General features: G+C 37.5%; 1 protein-coding gene across 1 annotated transcript in view; it reads left to right on the top strand.

The window, feature by feature from the left end:
• ANKRD16 (ankyrin repeat domain 16) overlaps positions 1–15,285 on the top strand; it is a 49,662-nt gene that overhangs the window by 27,136 nt on the left and 7,241 nt on the right. Inside the window, exons 4-6 of the mRNA XM_072654229.1 lie at positions 604–712; positions 11,572–11,733; positions 14,233–14,311. Of these exons, the coding sequence (XP_072510330.1) occupies positions 604–712; positions 11,572–11,733; positions 14,233–14,311 (350 nt within the window). The remainder of the gene's footprint in view (positions 1–603; positions 713–11,571; positions 11,734–14,232; positions 14,312–15,285) is intronic.

Below are 15,285 nucleotides of genomic sequence, written 5' to 3'. Positions count from 1 at the left end.
GATTGTATATATGAGATGAGGGAAAAGAAAGAGTTGAGGAAGATAGCAAGGGTAATTCATGCCCCCCACAAAAATAGGAAAGTTCAGAAGAAGAGTAATCTTCAGGAGAGATTGAGATACCTATGGAACATTGAGTTTGAAATATCTAGTAGTCAGTAATACAGGCCTAGGTCTGGATGGATAGTAGATGGGAGAGTTAGCTATATAGAGACAATTATTAAATCCATGGAACCAGTTGAAGGTCCCAAATGAGAGGTACAGAAAAAGAAAGAGGACAAATTGGAAGGTAAAACAAAGGAATATACTATCTAAGATCCATATATATTTACCTTTTAATATGCAATCAGAAGAGAACACATACTTAGAAATGGATATACAGGGAACACCCTGGAGTAGACTTTCAAACATTAAGTCTCTTCCTGTCCCTTCTAAATTCTTCTTGACTGGGATATTTGGATAAAAATGCAGATGACAGGAGAGCCTCTGGTTGGTGTAGATAGTTTGCATATCAGATAATCCTCTTGTAGGTGATAAACAGTTGAGTGAATGTTGAGTTTGAAGCTACCATTTTCTGGGCTCCTCTCTTTTCTTCTTTGATTCTAGGTGCCACTATGAGCCAGACAGCAGAGACCAATGTGGCATTACTCCCTTTATGGATGCAGTACAGTGTGGCCACATCAGTACAGCTCAGCTACTTCTTGAAAAACATAAGGTATGAACACTATTCTATTTCATTAATTTGAGTATAGAAATTCAAGAAAAAAATACTGGACAGGAAAGTCCATGCTAGCAGACTCAACTTTTGACACTTTTATGCCTGTCAGAAAGATTTGTGTTCTAGTCTAATAGTCTTCCACTACCAGATTTCTGTAAGATTAAAACACTTTAATTTTCTGTGACATGAAGATGTTTTTCATAATTGAGAAATTGTCACATAAATAAACAAAATCTACATGAAATTCCCAGCCTATCTTTTATACCATAGTTTCAACACCCAGCTAATATTTCATTATTTTTTAAAGAAGTAATCAAATTAAATTGAATTGCATTTCCATTTCCTTTGGAAGTTAGTCAACTAGCCAACATTTATTAAGTGCTTTCTATAAGCTAGACACTCTGCTAAGCATGGAGGATACAAAAAAGGCAAAAAAAAGTCTGCTCTCAAGGAGCTCCTCTGTCTCTAACGGGAGAGACAATATGAAAACAACAATAGGATAAATTGGAGGTCATTGCAAAGGGGAAGTGCTAAGATTAAATAGGCCTAGGAAAGTCTTCTTATAGAAGATGGGTATGAAGGCTTCTTATAGAAGCTAGGGAAGTTGGAAGGCAGAGATGAAGAGGGAGAACATTCCAGGCATGGCAGATTATCAGAGAAAATAGTCAGTCTGGAGATGGAATGTCATATGTGAGTAACAGCCAGGAGATCAGTGTCACTGGATAGCAGAGTAAATGGAGGGGATTAAAATATAAGAAGACTGGAAAGGTAGAAGGGGCCAAGTTATGAAGCTCTTTAATAAGGATTGTATAGGCAATAGGGAGCCCCTGGGGTATATTGAATAGGGGAGTGATATGGTCAGACTTGTGTTTTAGGAAAATCAGTTTGACAGCTGAGTGGAGAATGGACTAGAGTAGGGAAAGACTTGAGATAGGCAGACCCAGCAGTAAGCTATTGCAGTAGTCCAGGTATAAGGTGATGAGGACCTGTACCAGGGTGGTGGCCATGTAAGAGGAGAGAAGAGGGTACATAGGAGAGATATAACCAAGATAGAAACAGCAAAAGTTGGCAATAGATTGGATATGGAAGAGTGAGAAAGAGTAAAGTATTTGAGGATAACAGTTGGGCATCTGGAAGGACTATAGTACCCTTGACAGTAACAGGGAAGTTAAGAAGAAGAGAAGGTTTGGGGAAAAAATAATGACTTTAGTTTTGGATATGTTGAGTTTAAGATATGTATGGGACATCATTTTGGAAAAGGAAATGGAAAACCACTCCAGTATCTCTTCTAAGAAAACCACAAATGGGGTCACAGAGAATCTTGACATGACTGAAAAACGACTGAAATATGGGATATACAGTTTGAGTTATCTTTTAGGCAGTTGGAGATGTGAGACTAGTTGTCCAAAGAGAGGTCAGGACTGTACTACTCAGTCATCATGAAAATGTCCTTAATTGTAAAGGAACCTGTAGAAAGAGACACAATCCCTGCCCTCAAATTTAGGTTTTAGGAGAAATAATATGGACAATAATAGTGCAATAGAAAGAGCACTGGACTGGATGTAAAATTTACTGGTTTAGCAACAGATTAACTGTGGGGCCTTGGGCAAATAACTTTCCTCTCTCTCAGTTTCCTCATCTGTAAAATAAGGAGGATTAGATTATATCTAAAGTCCCTTCAAGAATAAACTCAAATAATGTTTTATAGAAAATCTTTGCAGATTCCCTGCTGCTGGTACTTGCTTCTCTAAGATTATTTCCTATCTGTTCTTTATGTATCTTGTTGGCACCTATTTATATAGGTGCTATCTTCCCTTTCAGAATGCTTGAAGGTAGTAACTGGTTTTGCTTTTTCTTTATGTTCTCAGCTAGTGCCTGACACGAAGTGAGTAGTTAGTAAAAAGTTTTTGATGCAATTTAAGGTTTGCAAAATGATTTATTTGTATTATTTTATTTGATTCTCAGAATGACCTTGTGAGGCAGGTGCTATTATGATTCCCATTTAATAAATGAGAAAAATGATCCTGAGAGAGGTTAAGTGCTTTCCCGCAGGTCATGTGGCTGATAATTGTCTGACACAGTATTTGAGCACATATCTTCCTGCCTCCAAATTTAACCTGCTAACCAACGTGGGTGTTGCTGCTGTTGAGTTGTTTCCATCGTGTATGACTTTTTGTGATCCTCACGAGGTCATTATGAGGAGCAAATGATCATAATTTTGTTCTGTTCATTTTGTATTTTTGAGTGTGTGGGTTGTTATTGACACTACTGTAGTCACTGTGCACACTGTTTTCTTAGCTCTGCTTCAGTCTTTTTCAGTGTATCTAGATATCTTCGTGCTTCTGCATTCATCACATTCATAATTTCTTACAGCTTGGTAATATTTCATTACATTCATGTCTCATAGTTTGTTTAACCATTCCATAATCTATTGGCATCTACTTTGTTTCCAGTTCTTTACTATTACAAAAAAGTTCAGTTATAAACGTTTTGCTGCATCTAGGAACTTTTTTTTATTAACTATGACTTCTTTGGAAAAATAATGAAAGCTCTGGTCATTATAATCACTTTATTTGCACAATTCCAAATTGCTTTCTAAAATGGTGAACCAACTCATAGCTCCACCAACAATGGACCAGGGTATATCATCCCATCAACATTGACTACCACTAGTTTTTTGCCATCTTTGCCAATTTGCAGCATATAAGGTGAAACCTCAAGGTTATTTTTATTTTCATTTCTCTTATTATTAGTGATCTGGAGTATTCCTTCACATGGTTGTGAATACTTCAGAATTCCTCTTTCAAGAAATGGTTGTTGATATCCTTTGACCACTTATCTATCCATTAAACCAAATATTTTCCTATGCATTTATGTGTGAATTCAATATTTTTTATTCTGGCTGCATGTCTTTATAGAGGCAATAATACCACAGTGGATCAAGTACTGAATTTGGAGGCAGGACAATCTGGGTTCAAATTTTGCCTCAAACAGGACACGGAGCCAAGATGGCGGAGTGAAAGCAACGACTCACCTAAGCTCCTGGAAAAACTCCTCTGGATATCTCCGGGGGGAGAGTCTGACCAGACTTTGGAGGTGTAGAATCCAGTGGGTGACGGACTTTGATGGATTCGGAGCCCAGGCTGGACCGGAGGGTCCACGGGAGGGATCTGTTCCACGGGGGTAAGACCCCGGCGCACAGCACAGCGCGGTCAGCGCGGCAGGGTGGAGGGGACCAGAGGAGCCCGAGAGTGGCGGGCGAGACCAGCGGAGCAGGAGATAAGCCAGGCCGAGCCGGTGAGAGCCGCTGAGTGCCAGACATCAGCGCAGCAGCCCTTGAAATCTTCAGCCTGAAGACGGACTTCGGTGGGTCACTACTTGAACTTCCAGGAACAGGGATGGCAGAGTGATCAGTAAGTGCTCTCTCCTCCCCCCTGATGACCGTGAGGGAACCATAAAATTCTTCCCCAGATTAATCCTGGATCAGCAGGAACAGCAGAAGGGGGCGGGTGGTCTCATAACACCAGAGGCTGGAAAAGTGGCAAAGGGGGATTCTTCCTATGGTGGCGGAGACGGCTGGAGGGACAGACGACCCAGGGCAGAGAAAATTCGCACTGAGACCCAGGCAAGCCTCATCGCCGGGAGACGAGCCCCAGGAGGGGCGGGAACACGCGTTAGCTTCTAGGCGTGCCCCAGCCCTCCAGGGGAAAAGGGAAGACAATAGGGAAGCTGGGATCACCATCCCCTGACCTTGCCTTTGCCTCAAGTCAGCTGAGACCAGACCACCCCTCCCACACACCTAACAAGCTAACCCCAAGGTTGATCGGGGAAACAAAAAACAAAAGCCTGCTTTTAGCCTAGACACACATCAGCTCAACTTAAAGATCTGTACCTTCTGACTGAAAGAACCAAAAGCTACAACACTCAGCCAACATCATGAATCGGAAAAAGCAGACGAAAAGTGAAAAAACCATAGAATCTTTCTATGGGGATAAGGACCAAAACACAAACACCAAAGAGGTTAGAGCTGAGACTGTACTTCCATCTGAAACCTCAGATGGGACTATGAATTTCTCGCAAGCACAACTAGATTACCTGGAACGTCTGAAGAAGGATATAAAAGAAAAACTGGCCAATGATTTTAAAACTATAAAAAAAGTGAGATGAGAACATCACCCTGAAAAAGAAAATTGAAGAAATGGAAAAGGAAGTTCAAAAATTAACTGGAGAGAATAATTCCCTAAAAGGAAGAGCTAATCAAATGGAAAAGGAAACCCAAAACCTAATTGGGAAAATTGATCAGATGGAAAAGGAAACCCAAAACCTAACTGGGAAAATTGGTCGAATGGGAAAAGAAGTACAAAAATTAAATGGAGAAAATAGCTCCTTAAAGGGAAAAATTGGTCAGATGGAAAAGGAGATGGAAAAGCTAACTGAAGAAAACACTATGATGAAGATTAGAATTGGGCAAGTAGAAACTAATGACTCAATGAGGCAACAAGAATCAGTCAAACAAAATCTAAAGAATGAAAAGATAGAAGAAAATGTAAAATATTTAATTGGAAAAACAACTGACCTGGAAAATAGATCCAGGAGAGAAAATCTAAGAATTATTGGCCTGCCAGAAACCCATGATGAAGAAAAGAGTCTGGACAATATCTTCCAGGAAATCATCAAGGAAAACTGTCCAGAAGTATTAGACTCAGAGGGCAAAATAGTCATCGAAAGAATCCACCGTTCCCCTCCCGAAAGGGATCCCAAACTCAAAACCCCAAGGAATATAGTTGCCAAATTCCAGAGCTATCAAGTGAAGGAGAAAATACTACAAGCAGCCAAAAAGAAACAATTCAAATATCAAGGACACACAGTCAGGATCACACAGGACCTTGCAGCTTCTACATTAAAAGATCGAAAGAATTGGAACCCAATATTCCGTAAGGCAAAGGAGTTGGGACTTCAACCAAGGATCAACTACCCAGCAAAGTTCAGCATAACATTTCAGGCAAGGAGAAAGTCATTCAACGAAATAAGGGATTTCCAGAGCTTCCTGACCAAAACACCAGAACTCAATAGACAATTTGATCTTCAAATGCAGGTCTCCAGAGAATCATAAAAAGGTAAACAGAGGGGAAAAAACAAAAACAAAAACTTGCTACTCAATTAGGGCAAACTGTTTACCTCCCTATAAGGGAAGATGATACCTGTTAATCTTGAGAACTGTGCAGCTATTATGATAAAAGGGATATATGTAGAGGGAACGGGCATAAAGTAAATGATGTCATGTCAAAAATATGATTTAAGTATGAGAAGGGAATGTAATAGGAGGTGTGGAAAGGGGGAAGCAGAAAATGGCAAATTATATCACAGGAAGAAGTACAAAACTATAGTAGAGGGAAGGAGGGGAGGGAGATGAGCATTGTTTGAGAGGTACTCTCATCTGATTTGTTCAAAGGAGGGAACAATAATCTTAAGTAAATAAGCCTAACTAGCTCTATAGGTAGTAGGAGGGGAAGGGGGAAGAAAGGGGAGGGTGGCTAAAAGGGAGGAAAGAAGCAATAAGAGTAAAGGGGACTAAAAGGGAGGGGGGCTAAAAGGGAGGAAAGAAGCAATAAGAGTAAAGGGGACTAAAAGGGAGGGGGGCTAAAAGGGAGGAAAGAAGCAATAAGAGTAAAGGGGACTAAAAGGGAGGGGGGTCAAAAGAAGGAGGGGAAGGCTGCAGGAGGAGGGGGAGAAAAGTGAATACTATTGAGGAGGGGAAGGGAGATGGGAGAGCTAAAAGCACAAATGGTGGGAAAGAGGTTGGAGGGAAATACACAGATTGTAATCATAACTGTGAATGTGAATGGAATGAACTCTCCCATAAAACGGAGACAGATAGCAGAATGGATTAAAAGCCATAATCCAACAATATGCTGCTTACAAGAAACACATTTGAAACGGGGGGATACACATAGGATAAAGGTCAAAGGATGGAGCAGAATATATTGTGCTTCAGCTCATGTAAGAAAGGCAGGAGTAGCAATCCTAATCTCAGACAAACCAAAAGCAGAAATAGATCTAATCAAAAGGGATAAGGATGGAAACTATATCCTGCTAAAAGGCACCATAGACAATGAAGCAATATCATTACTAAACATGTATGCTCCAAGTGGTATAGCATCCAGATTCTTAGAGGAGAGGTTGGGGGAGTTGAAGGAAGAAATTGATAGCAAAACTATACTAGTGGGGGACCTCAACCTCCCCCTCTCTGAACTCGATAAATCTAACCTCAAAATAAACAAGAAAGAGGTTAAGGAGGTAAATAAAACTCTGGATAAGGTAGATATGATAGATCTTTGGAGAAAATTAAATGGGAATAGAAAGGAATATACTTTTTTCTCAGCGGTACATGGAACATTTACAAAAATTGACCATGTACTAGGACATAAAAATCTCACAATCCAGTGCAGAAAGGTAGAGATAATCAATGCATCCTTTTCAGATCATAATGCATTAAAAATTACATGTAATAAAAGGCCATGGAAAGAGAAACCAAAAATCAATTGGAAACTAAATAATCTAATTCTAAAGAAGGGTTGGGTTAAAGAAGAAATCATAGAAACAATCAACAATTTCATTCGAGAGAATGACAATAGTGAGACAACATACCAAAACTTATGGGATACTGCAAAAGCAGTTATTAGGGGAAGTTTTATATCTCTGAATGCTTACGTAAATAAAATAGAGAAAGAGGAGATCAATGACTTAGGCTTGCAGTTGAAAAAGCTAGAAAAAGAACAAATTGAAAATCCCCAAGTAAATACCAAATTAGAAATACTGAAAACCAAAGGAGAGATTAATAAAATTGAAATTAAGAAAACTATTGAATTAATAAATAAAACCAATAGTTGGTTTTATGAAAAAACTAATAAAATTGATAAACCTTTGGTCAATCTGATTAAAAAAAAGAAAGAAGAAAACCAAATTACTAATATTAAAAATGAAAGGGGTGAACTCACCTCCAATGAGGAGGAAATTAAAACAATAATTAGAAACTACTTTGCCCAACTTTATGCCCACAAATTCAATAATCTAAATGAGATGGATGAATATTTTAAAAAATACAAATTGCCCAGATTAACAGAAGAGGAAGTTGAATACTTAAACAACCCCATCTCAGAAAAAGAAATTGAACAAGCCATCAATGAACTCCCTAGGAAAAAATCTCCAGGGCCAGATGGATTCACAAGTGAATTCTATCAAACATTTAAAGAACAGTTAATTCCAATACTACATACACTATTCTTGAAAATTGGGGAAGAAGGAGTCCTCCCAAATTCTTTCTATGATACAAATATGGTTTTGATACCCAAATCAGGAAGAGACAAAACAGAGAAAGAAAATTATAGACCAATTTCCCTAATGAATATAGATGCAAAAATTTTAAATAAGATTCTAGCAAAACGAATACAGCATCTTATCACGAGATTAATACATTATGATCAGGTAGGATTCATACCAGGACTATAGGGCTGGTTCAATATTAGGAAAACTATTAGCATTATCGATCACATCAACAACAAAGCTAACAAAAACCACATGATTATCTCAATAGATGCAGAAAAAGCTTTTGACAAAATACAACATCCATTCCTACTAAAAACATTGGAGAATGTAGGAATAAAGGGAACTTTCCATAAAATAATAAGCAGTATCTATCTAAAACCTTCAGCAAGCATTATATGCAATGGGGATAAGCTAGATGCATTCCCAATAAGATCAGGGGTGAAACAAGGTTGTCCATTATCACCACTATTATTTAGTATGGTACTAGAAATGTTAGCTGTAGCAATTAGACAAGATAAAGATATCCAAGGAATTAAAATAGCCAAAGAAGAAACTAAGTTATCACTCTTTGCAGATGATATGATGATTTACCTAGAGAATCCCAGAGATTCAAGTAAAAAATTACTAGAATTAATAAACAACTTTGGCAAAGTTGCAGGGTACAAAATAAACCCACACAAATCTTCTGCATTCCTATATATTAGCAACAAAGTCCAACAGCAAGAGATAGAAAGAGAAATCCCATTTAAAGTTAGGGTAGACAGTATAAAATACTTAGGAGTCTACCTGCCAAAACAAACCCAGGGATTATATGAACACAATTACAAGACACTTTTTGCACAAATAAAGTCAGATTTAAGTAAGTGGAAAAACATTAGTTGCTCACGGGTAGGCCGTGCTAATATAATAAAAATGACAATTCTACCCAAATTAATATACTTATTTAGTGCCATACCAATTAAACTATCAGACAATTACTTTCTAGAGCTGGACAAAATAATATCAAAATTCATTTGGAAAAACAAAAGGTCCAGAATATCAAAGGGACTAATGAAAAGAAATGCTTGGGAAGGTGGCCTAGCACTACCAGACCTCAAACTGTACTATAAAGCAGCAATTATCAAAACCACTTGGTATTGGCTAAGAAACAGAGAGGTAGACAAGTGGAATAGACTTGGCACTCAAGATGCAATAGGCAAGGAATATAGCAACCTTCTGTTTGATAAACCCAAGGACCCCAGCTTCTGGGATAAGAACTCATTGTTTGACAAAAATTGCTGGGAAAACTGGATAACAGTGTGGCGGAAATTAGGCATAGACCCATACCTGACACCGTACACAAGAATAAAGTCCAAATGGGTACGTGATTTAGGTATAAAGATTGATACCATGAATAAACTGGAGAAGCAAGGAATAGTGTATTTATCAGATCTATGGAGAAGGGAAGAATTCTTTACTAAAGGAGAGATAGAATGCATTATGAAATGCAAAATGGATAACTTTGATTACATTAAACTGAGAAGTTTTTGCACAACCAAACCCAATGCAACCAAAATCCGGAGGGATGTAGTAAATTGGGAAAGAATTTTTACAGCTAAGCTCGGGGATAAAGGCCTGATTTCTAGAATTTATAGAGAACTGATCCAAATGTATAATCATACAAGTCATTCCCCAATTGATAAATGGTCAAAGGATATGAACAGGCAATTTTCAGAGGAAGAAATTAAAGCTATCTATAATCATATGAAAAAATGCTCTAAATCACTATTGGTTAGAGAGATGCAAATCAAAACAACTCTGAGGTACCACATCACACCTATAAGATTGGCAAACATGACAGAACAAGAAAATGATAAATGCTGGAGAGGATGTGGGAGAGTTGGAACACTAATTCATTGTTGGTGGAGCTGCGAGCGCATCCAACCATTCTGGAGAGCAATTTGGAACTATGCCCAAAGGGCTACAAAAATGTGCATACCCTTTGACCCAGCAATATCGCTACTAGGACTGTATCCCCAAGAGATCATAAAAATGGGAAAGGGTCCCACATGTACAAAAATATTTATAGCAGCACTCTATGTAGTTGCCAAAAACTGGAAGTCAAGGGGATGTCCATCAATTGGGGAATGGCTGAATAAATTATGGTATATGAATGTAATGGAGTACTATTGTGCCATAAGAAATGATGAACAAGAAGACTTCAGAGAGGCCTGGAAGGACTTATATGACCTGATGCTGAGTGAAAGGAGCAGAACCAGGAGAACTTTATGCACAGCAACAACCACAGTGTGTGAGAGTTTTTTCTGGTAGACTTAGATTTGTGTAATAACACAAGAACTTCTTACCAAAAAAAAAAAAAAAATCCCAATGGAGGATCTCAAGGCAAAATGCCTGCCACACTCAGAGAGAGAAATATGGAAGTCACTCACATATTGTAGCAGATCATGTTTGTGTATGTGTATGTGTTTGTGTATCATGTTCTGATTTGTTATACGATTTCTTTCATTTATCTTAGTCTGACTACATAGCATGACTATAGTGAAAATATACTCAATAGGAAAGTATATGTAGAATCTATACAGAATTGTATGCAGTTGTGGGGAGTAGGTGGGGAGGGATAAAATCGCAATTGTATGGCAGTGATTGTTAAACATTACAAAATCTAAAAAAAAAAAAATTTTGCCTCAAACAATTATTAACTGCACAGTCCTGAAGAAAGCACTTAATCTCTCTCAGGATACACACACACACACACACACACACACACACACACACACACACACACCTGTATATATATATATATATATATATACACACACACACACATACACACACACATACACACACATATATATATGTGTGTGTATGTATTTAGGTATGTGTGTATATACATGAGTATATGTATATGTGTGTATATGCATACATGTATATGTATACATATTTACTTATCTTTCCCCCTCACCCCACCCCATTAAAAATTACATTTATTCATCACAAGTAAGAATTATCATTCTTTTTATTTGTATCCCCAAAGCCCAATGCAGTGCCTGGCACCTAGTAGGCTCTTAATAAATATTTATTGATTAATTAAAATAGGGCTAATAAGACCTACTTCAGTTTATCCAAAGGGTAGTGACCAAAAAGATATAAAAGAAGTGAAGAATTTTTCAACCCACAATCTGTAAAATCTGTCTTGCCATCTGTAAAATTAATTCCAATTGTGAGTTAGTTAACTTGGAGCCAAGAAGATGTAGGATCAATCTAATCTGCCATAGAAAGTTTCTGGTTGTATGACCCTAGCAAAGCATTTAACTTTCCTCATCTGTAAAATGGAATTGATAATAATAATAACACCTACCTCACAGGGTTAGTATGAGAATAAAATAATATTATGTAAAGCACTTTGCAAACTTTAAAGCACTGTGTGAATTCCAGCTATTATAGTACTGTTATTAACAAACCCCTACTTTCCTTTGTTCTAATTTTCTTTTGAACTTATTATTCTCTCTTATCTTTTTTCCACCTAATAGGCCTGTTTCACAGCCAAGGATATCCTAGGTGCCCAAGCTTTACACAAGGCAGCAGTCACTGGTCAAGATGAAGCTGTTCAATTCCTTGTCTCTGATCTTGGTGTAGGAGTTGATGAGAGAGCAACTTTAACACAGTACACAGCCCTCCACTATGCAGCTAAGGTTGGTTTTATTTTGTAATAGTATTCCTACTCCTGTTCTGACTTGTTAGCCAGCTGCCTCACTGGATAACTTTTAGCACCTCATTTGTGTGGGCTGGTTTGGCAAAATCACCTGTGGCACAACTCCTAAAGCAGGTGAGTTCTGAATAGTTATTCTCCTGAAATTGAATAGGTCATAAAATAGAAGGAGAGTTGTAACACTGATTCATTGTTGGTGGAGCTGTGAGCTGATCCAACCATTATGGAGAGCAATTTGAAAATATGCCCAAAGGTTATGCACAAATGTGTATACCCTTTGACCCAGCAATACTGCTTCTAGGCCTGTATCCCAAAGAGATCAGAAAAATGGGAAAAGGACAAACATGTACAAAAATATTTATAGATGCTTTTACTGTGGTGGCCAAAAACTGGAAATTGAGGGGATGCCCATCAACTGGGGAATGGCTGAACAAGTTGTGGTATATGAATGTAATGGAATACTGTTGTGCTATAAGAAATGACGAACAGGCAAACTTCAGAAAAACCTAGAAAAATTTATATGAACTGATGCTGAGTGAAGTGAGCAGAGCCAGGAGAATTTATTATTGTCCTATTATACATAAGACTTTTGATAGACTTAGCTCTTCACAGCAATACAAGAGCCTATAACATTTCCAAAGGACTTATGATGCAAAATGCCATGTACATCCAAAGAAAGAATTATAAAGTCATAATGCAGAATCAAGCAGACTATTGTCTCCTTTGTTATGTTTTGTTTTTCTCATGGTTTCTCCCATTCATTTTAATTCACATGACTAATGTGAAAATGTGTTTAATAGGAATGCATGTGTAGAACTCATATAAGATTACATGCCATCTTGGGGACAGGGAGAAAATTTCAAACTTAGAAAAGTGATTGTTGAAAACTAAAAGCAAATAAATCAATAAATTTGGGGGGAAAAAATACAGGGGTCTGGAAGCAGAGGAAACTGAGGTCAAGAGTCACAGTGTGTCCAAAGTCACACAGAGGCAGGACTGGAGTTTGAATAAAGGTCCTCAAACTCTAAATCTAGCACTTTTTCTACTACACTATACTGCTCCTAGAGGTAAGGAAATTAAAGTGCTTATTGATTAGTGAAAATTAATTTGTTTAAATAGTTTACATATAATATATAAATTTATATTCTTTTAATAAAGCCATTACATTCATGAGATACCTGGTTTCTACATTTTTAAAAATAATGTGATTTGAATCTGTAAAGACTCATATGAATTGTACCCAATAGACTTCTTATGTATTATGCAGAAGATTAGGGGCTGGGATATTAAAAGAATATGAATTTATATATTATGATATATAAACTATTTAGACAAATTAATTTCCACCAATCAATAAGTATTTTAATTTCCTTACCTCTAGGAGCAGTATAGTGTAGTGGGAAAAGTGCTGGATTTAGAGTTTGAGGACCTACATTCAAATTCCAGTCCTGCCTCTGTGTGACTTTGGACACACTGTGACTCTTGACCTCCGTTTCCTCATCTGTAAAATGACAGAGTTGAACTAGACTGCTAAGAAACTGTCCAACTCAAAATCTATAATCTTATGAGCCTCCCTTCAGACTTTAAGGGCTGTGTTCTATTTACTAGTTACAGAAATGAAACTACTGATCCACCAGTCGTAATGCCCATACTTTGAATTATTTTTCAAGTTATGGTGATGAATTTCCACTGATCGATACACATTCTCATGTCCAGTCAGTGTCATAACCCTCGGATTAGGAGTATGGTCTGTAGTCACAGAATGAAACCAATGTAATGGACCTGCCAGGGAACTGAACTGAACTCATGACCTTAGCCTCAGTATCATAACACATTAAATAACTGAACTAATCAGCCACAGATAAAAAATTTATGAGTTACTTAAGTCATCTCCTAAACTTGTAGACCAGGGATGTAGTGTGAAGCCTACTATATACAACCAGTTTGTGTTAGACTTTTTGATGCTATGTGTTAAATTTTCACAGTCTCTTTTAATTCCTCACTGCCCCATATTTCCTTGAACACTGTATTAAAGATAGTTACAAACATGGAAGGTAGAGCAATTTAACTGACCTATGTGCTACAGATAAATTCTGGGAATTCCACTAACACTTGGATTGCAGGAGAGGAGGTACTTAAAGCTAGGTTTGTACAATGTCCATACTGTTGTACAGTTGTTAAATTGGCCCCTGTTTTGTGAGATTCACACAAGAGTACAGAAGTGAATAGCTATCTTAGGTTCTGGGAAGCTTATATTTATAGTGGTCAAGGGTTCCTTCCTATTTTCCTCCTCTTTCTTCTTTAGTCTTTTTTTATAAGTGAGGGGGAAAAGGGAGAGACATATTCACAAATGAAACTGACATAAAAATAAATGGTATTAGTAAAAAGATGTCCAAAAAAGAAATATTTGCCATATTAGCATATATTTTTAAGACCTGATTTCCACTCCATATTAATATAATTAATGTGTTTAATAAATCAGGAGGGACATACAAATACAGTGAAGACTCTCTTGTCTTTGGGAGCTGACCTTGAGTCTAAAGATGGAAGAAATCGATCAGGTAAGAATTTATGTCACTGATGCTCAATATAAACAAACCTTGTAAATTACTTGTAAATTGAATTTGAATCTTATTTGAGTTTCATAGGAAATATTTGCTCATCTCTAATTTCATTGGTTTGAATGTTCCTCTGATGGTGCAAATTGCAACACTCTGAGCCTCAGTAGATAGTTTCATGAGTTGCTGTGGTCAAAGAAATTCATCACCCAGTGTCTGGGAGGAGTGATAACCTTTTGAGATTTAGCTAGACTAAAATACTGTGGCTATCATCAGGCTCAAACCCAAAGCGTTTATAACTTGAGAGGACCTGATAGAACTTATCAGTTCCTACCTTAACTGACATACACTTTGAGAAAACTGGGGCACAATGATAAAATAGCAGGTAATATTTTAGGAAAATTACATTTTATTAATTAGGTATAAGGCCTGCATCTGTAATTTCATTGGCTAAAGGAACATCTGAGCAAGGAAACACCCTCTACCAAAGAAGATCTGCATCTTCTCTGCAGTTTATTGTCTTAGTAAGCAAGAGCAGAGGTGTCAAACTTGCCTGCATGCAGGCAGCCTCAAAACTCTCAGCTGTGGCAGAATTAGACTAAAATGTAATTGGGAAACCTTTAACAAAATAAAAATGCAATACAGCGTAGATAATGTTAATTTGTGGTGTTCTAAATCAATATACAGCAGGCAGGCATCCCTTCCTCTTTGAGTTTGACACCATTGGTTTCTCAGAGATTCCCAAAGTGGATGATAGTGCCCAGGGATGGTTATGGGGTTGGTAATATCCTCTAGGGCAATTGGCGGGGGGGATGTTGAATAAAAAGAAGGTGGCAGTAGAAGCATAAGGAAAGAAGAGAAGATAAAAACATTTTGAAAACCCATCTGTACATGTCTTATCTAGTGTGCAACACAGTTAAAGTCCTAGTGATTACATTATTTTCCAAATAAATACACATAATGCAAGTTATAACTGA

The sequence above is a fragment of the Notamacropus eugenii genome, chromosome 3 (assembly GCF_028372415.1).
Source record: "Notamacropus eugenii isolate mMacEug1 chromosome 3, mMacEug1.pri_v2, whole genome shotgun sequence".
Classification (NCBI taxonomy): domain Eukaryota; kingdom Metazoa; phylum Chordata; class Mammalia; order Diprotodontia; family Macropodidae; genus Notamacropus; species Notamacropus eugenii.
This window is presented reverse-complemented; position numbering and strand designations above follow the sequence as displayed.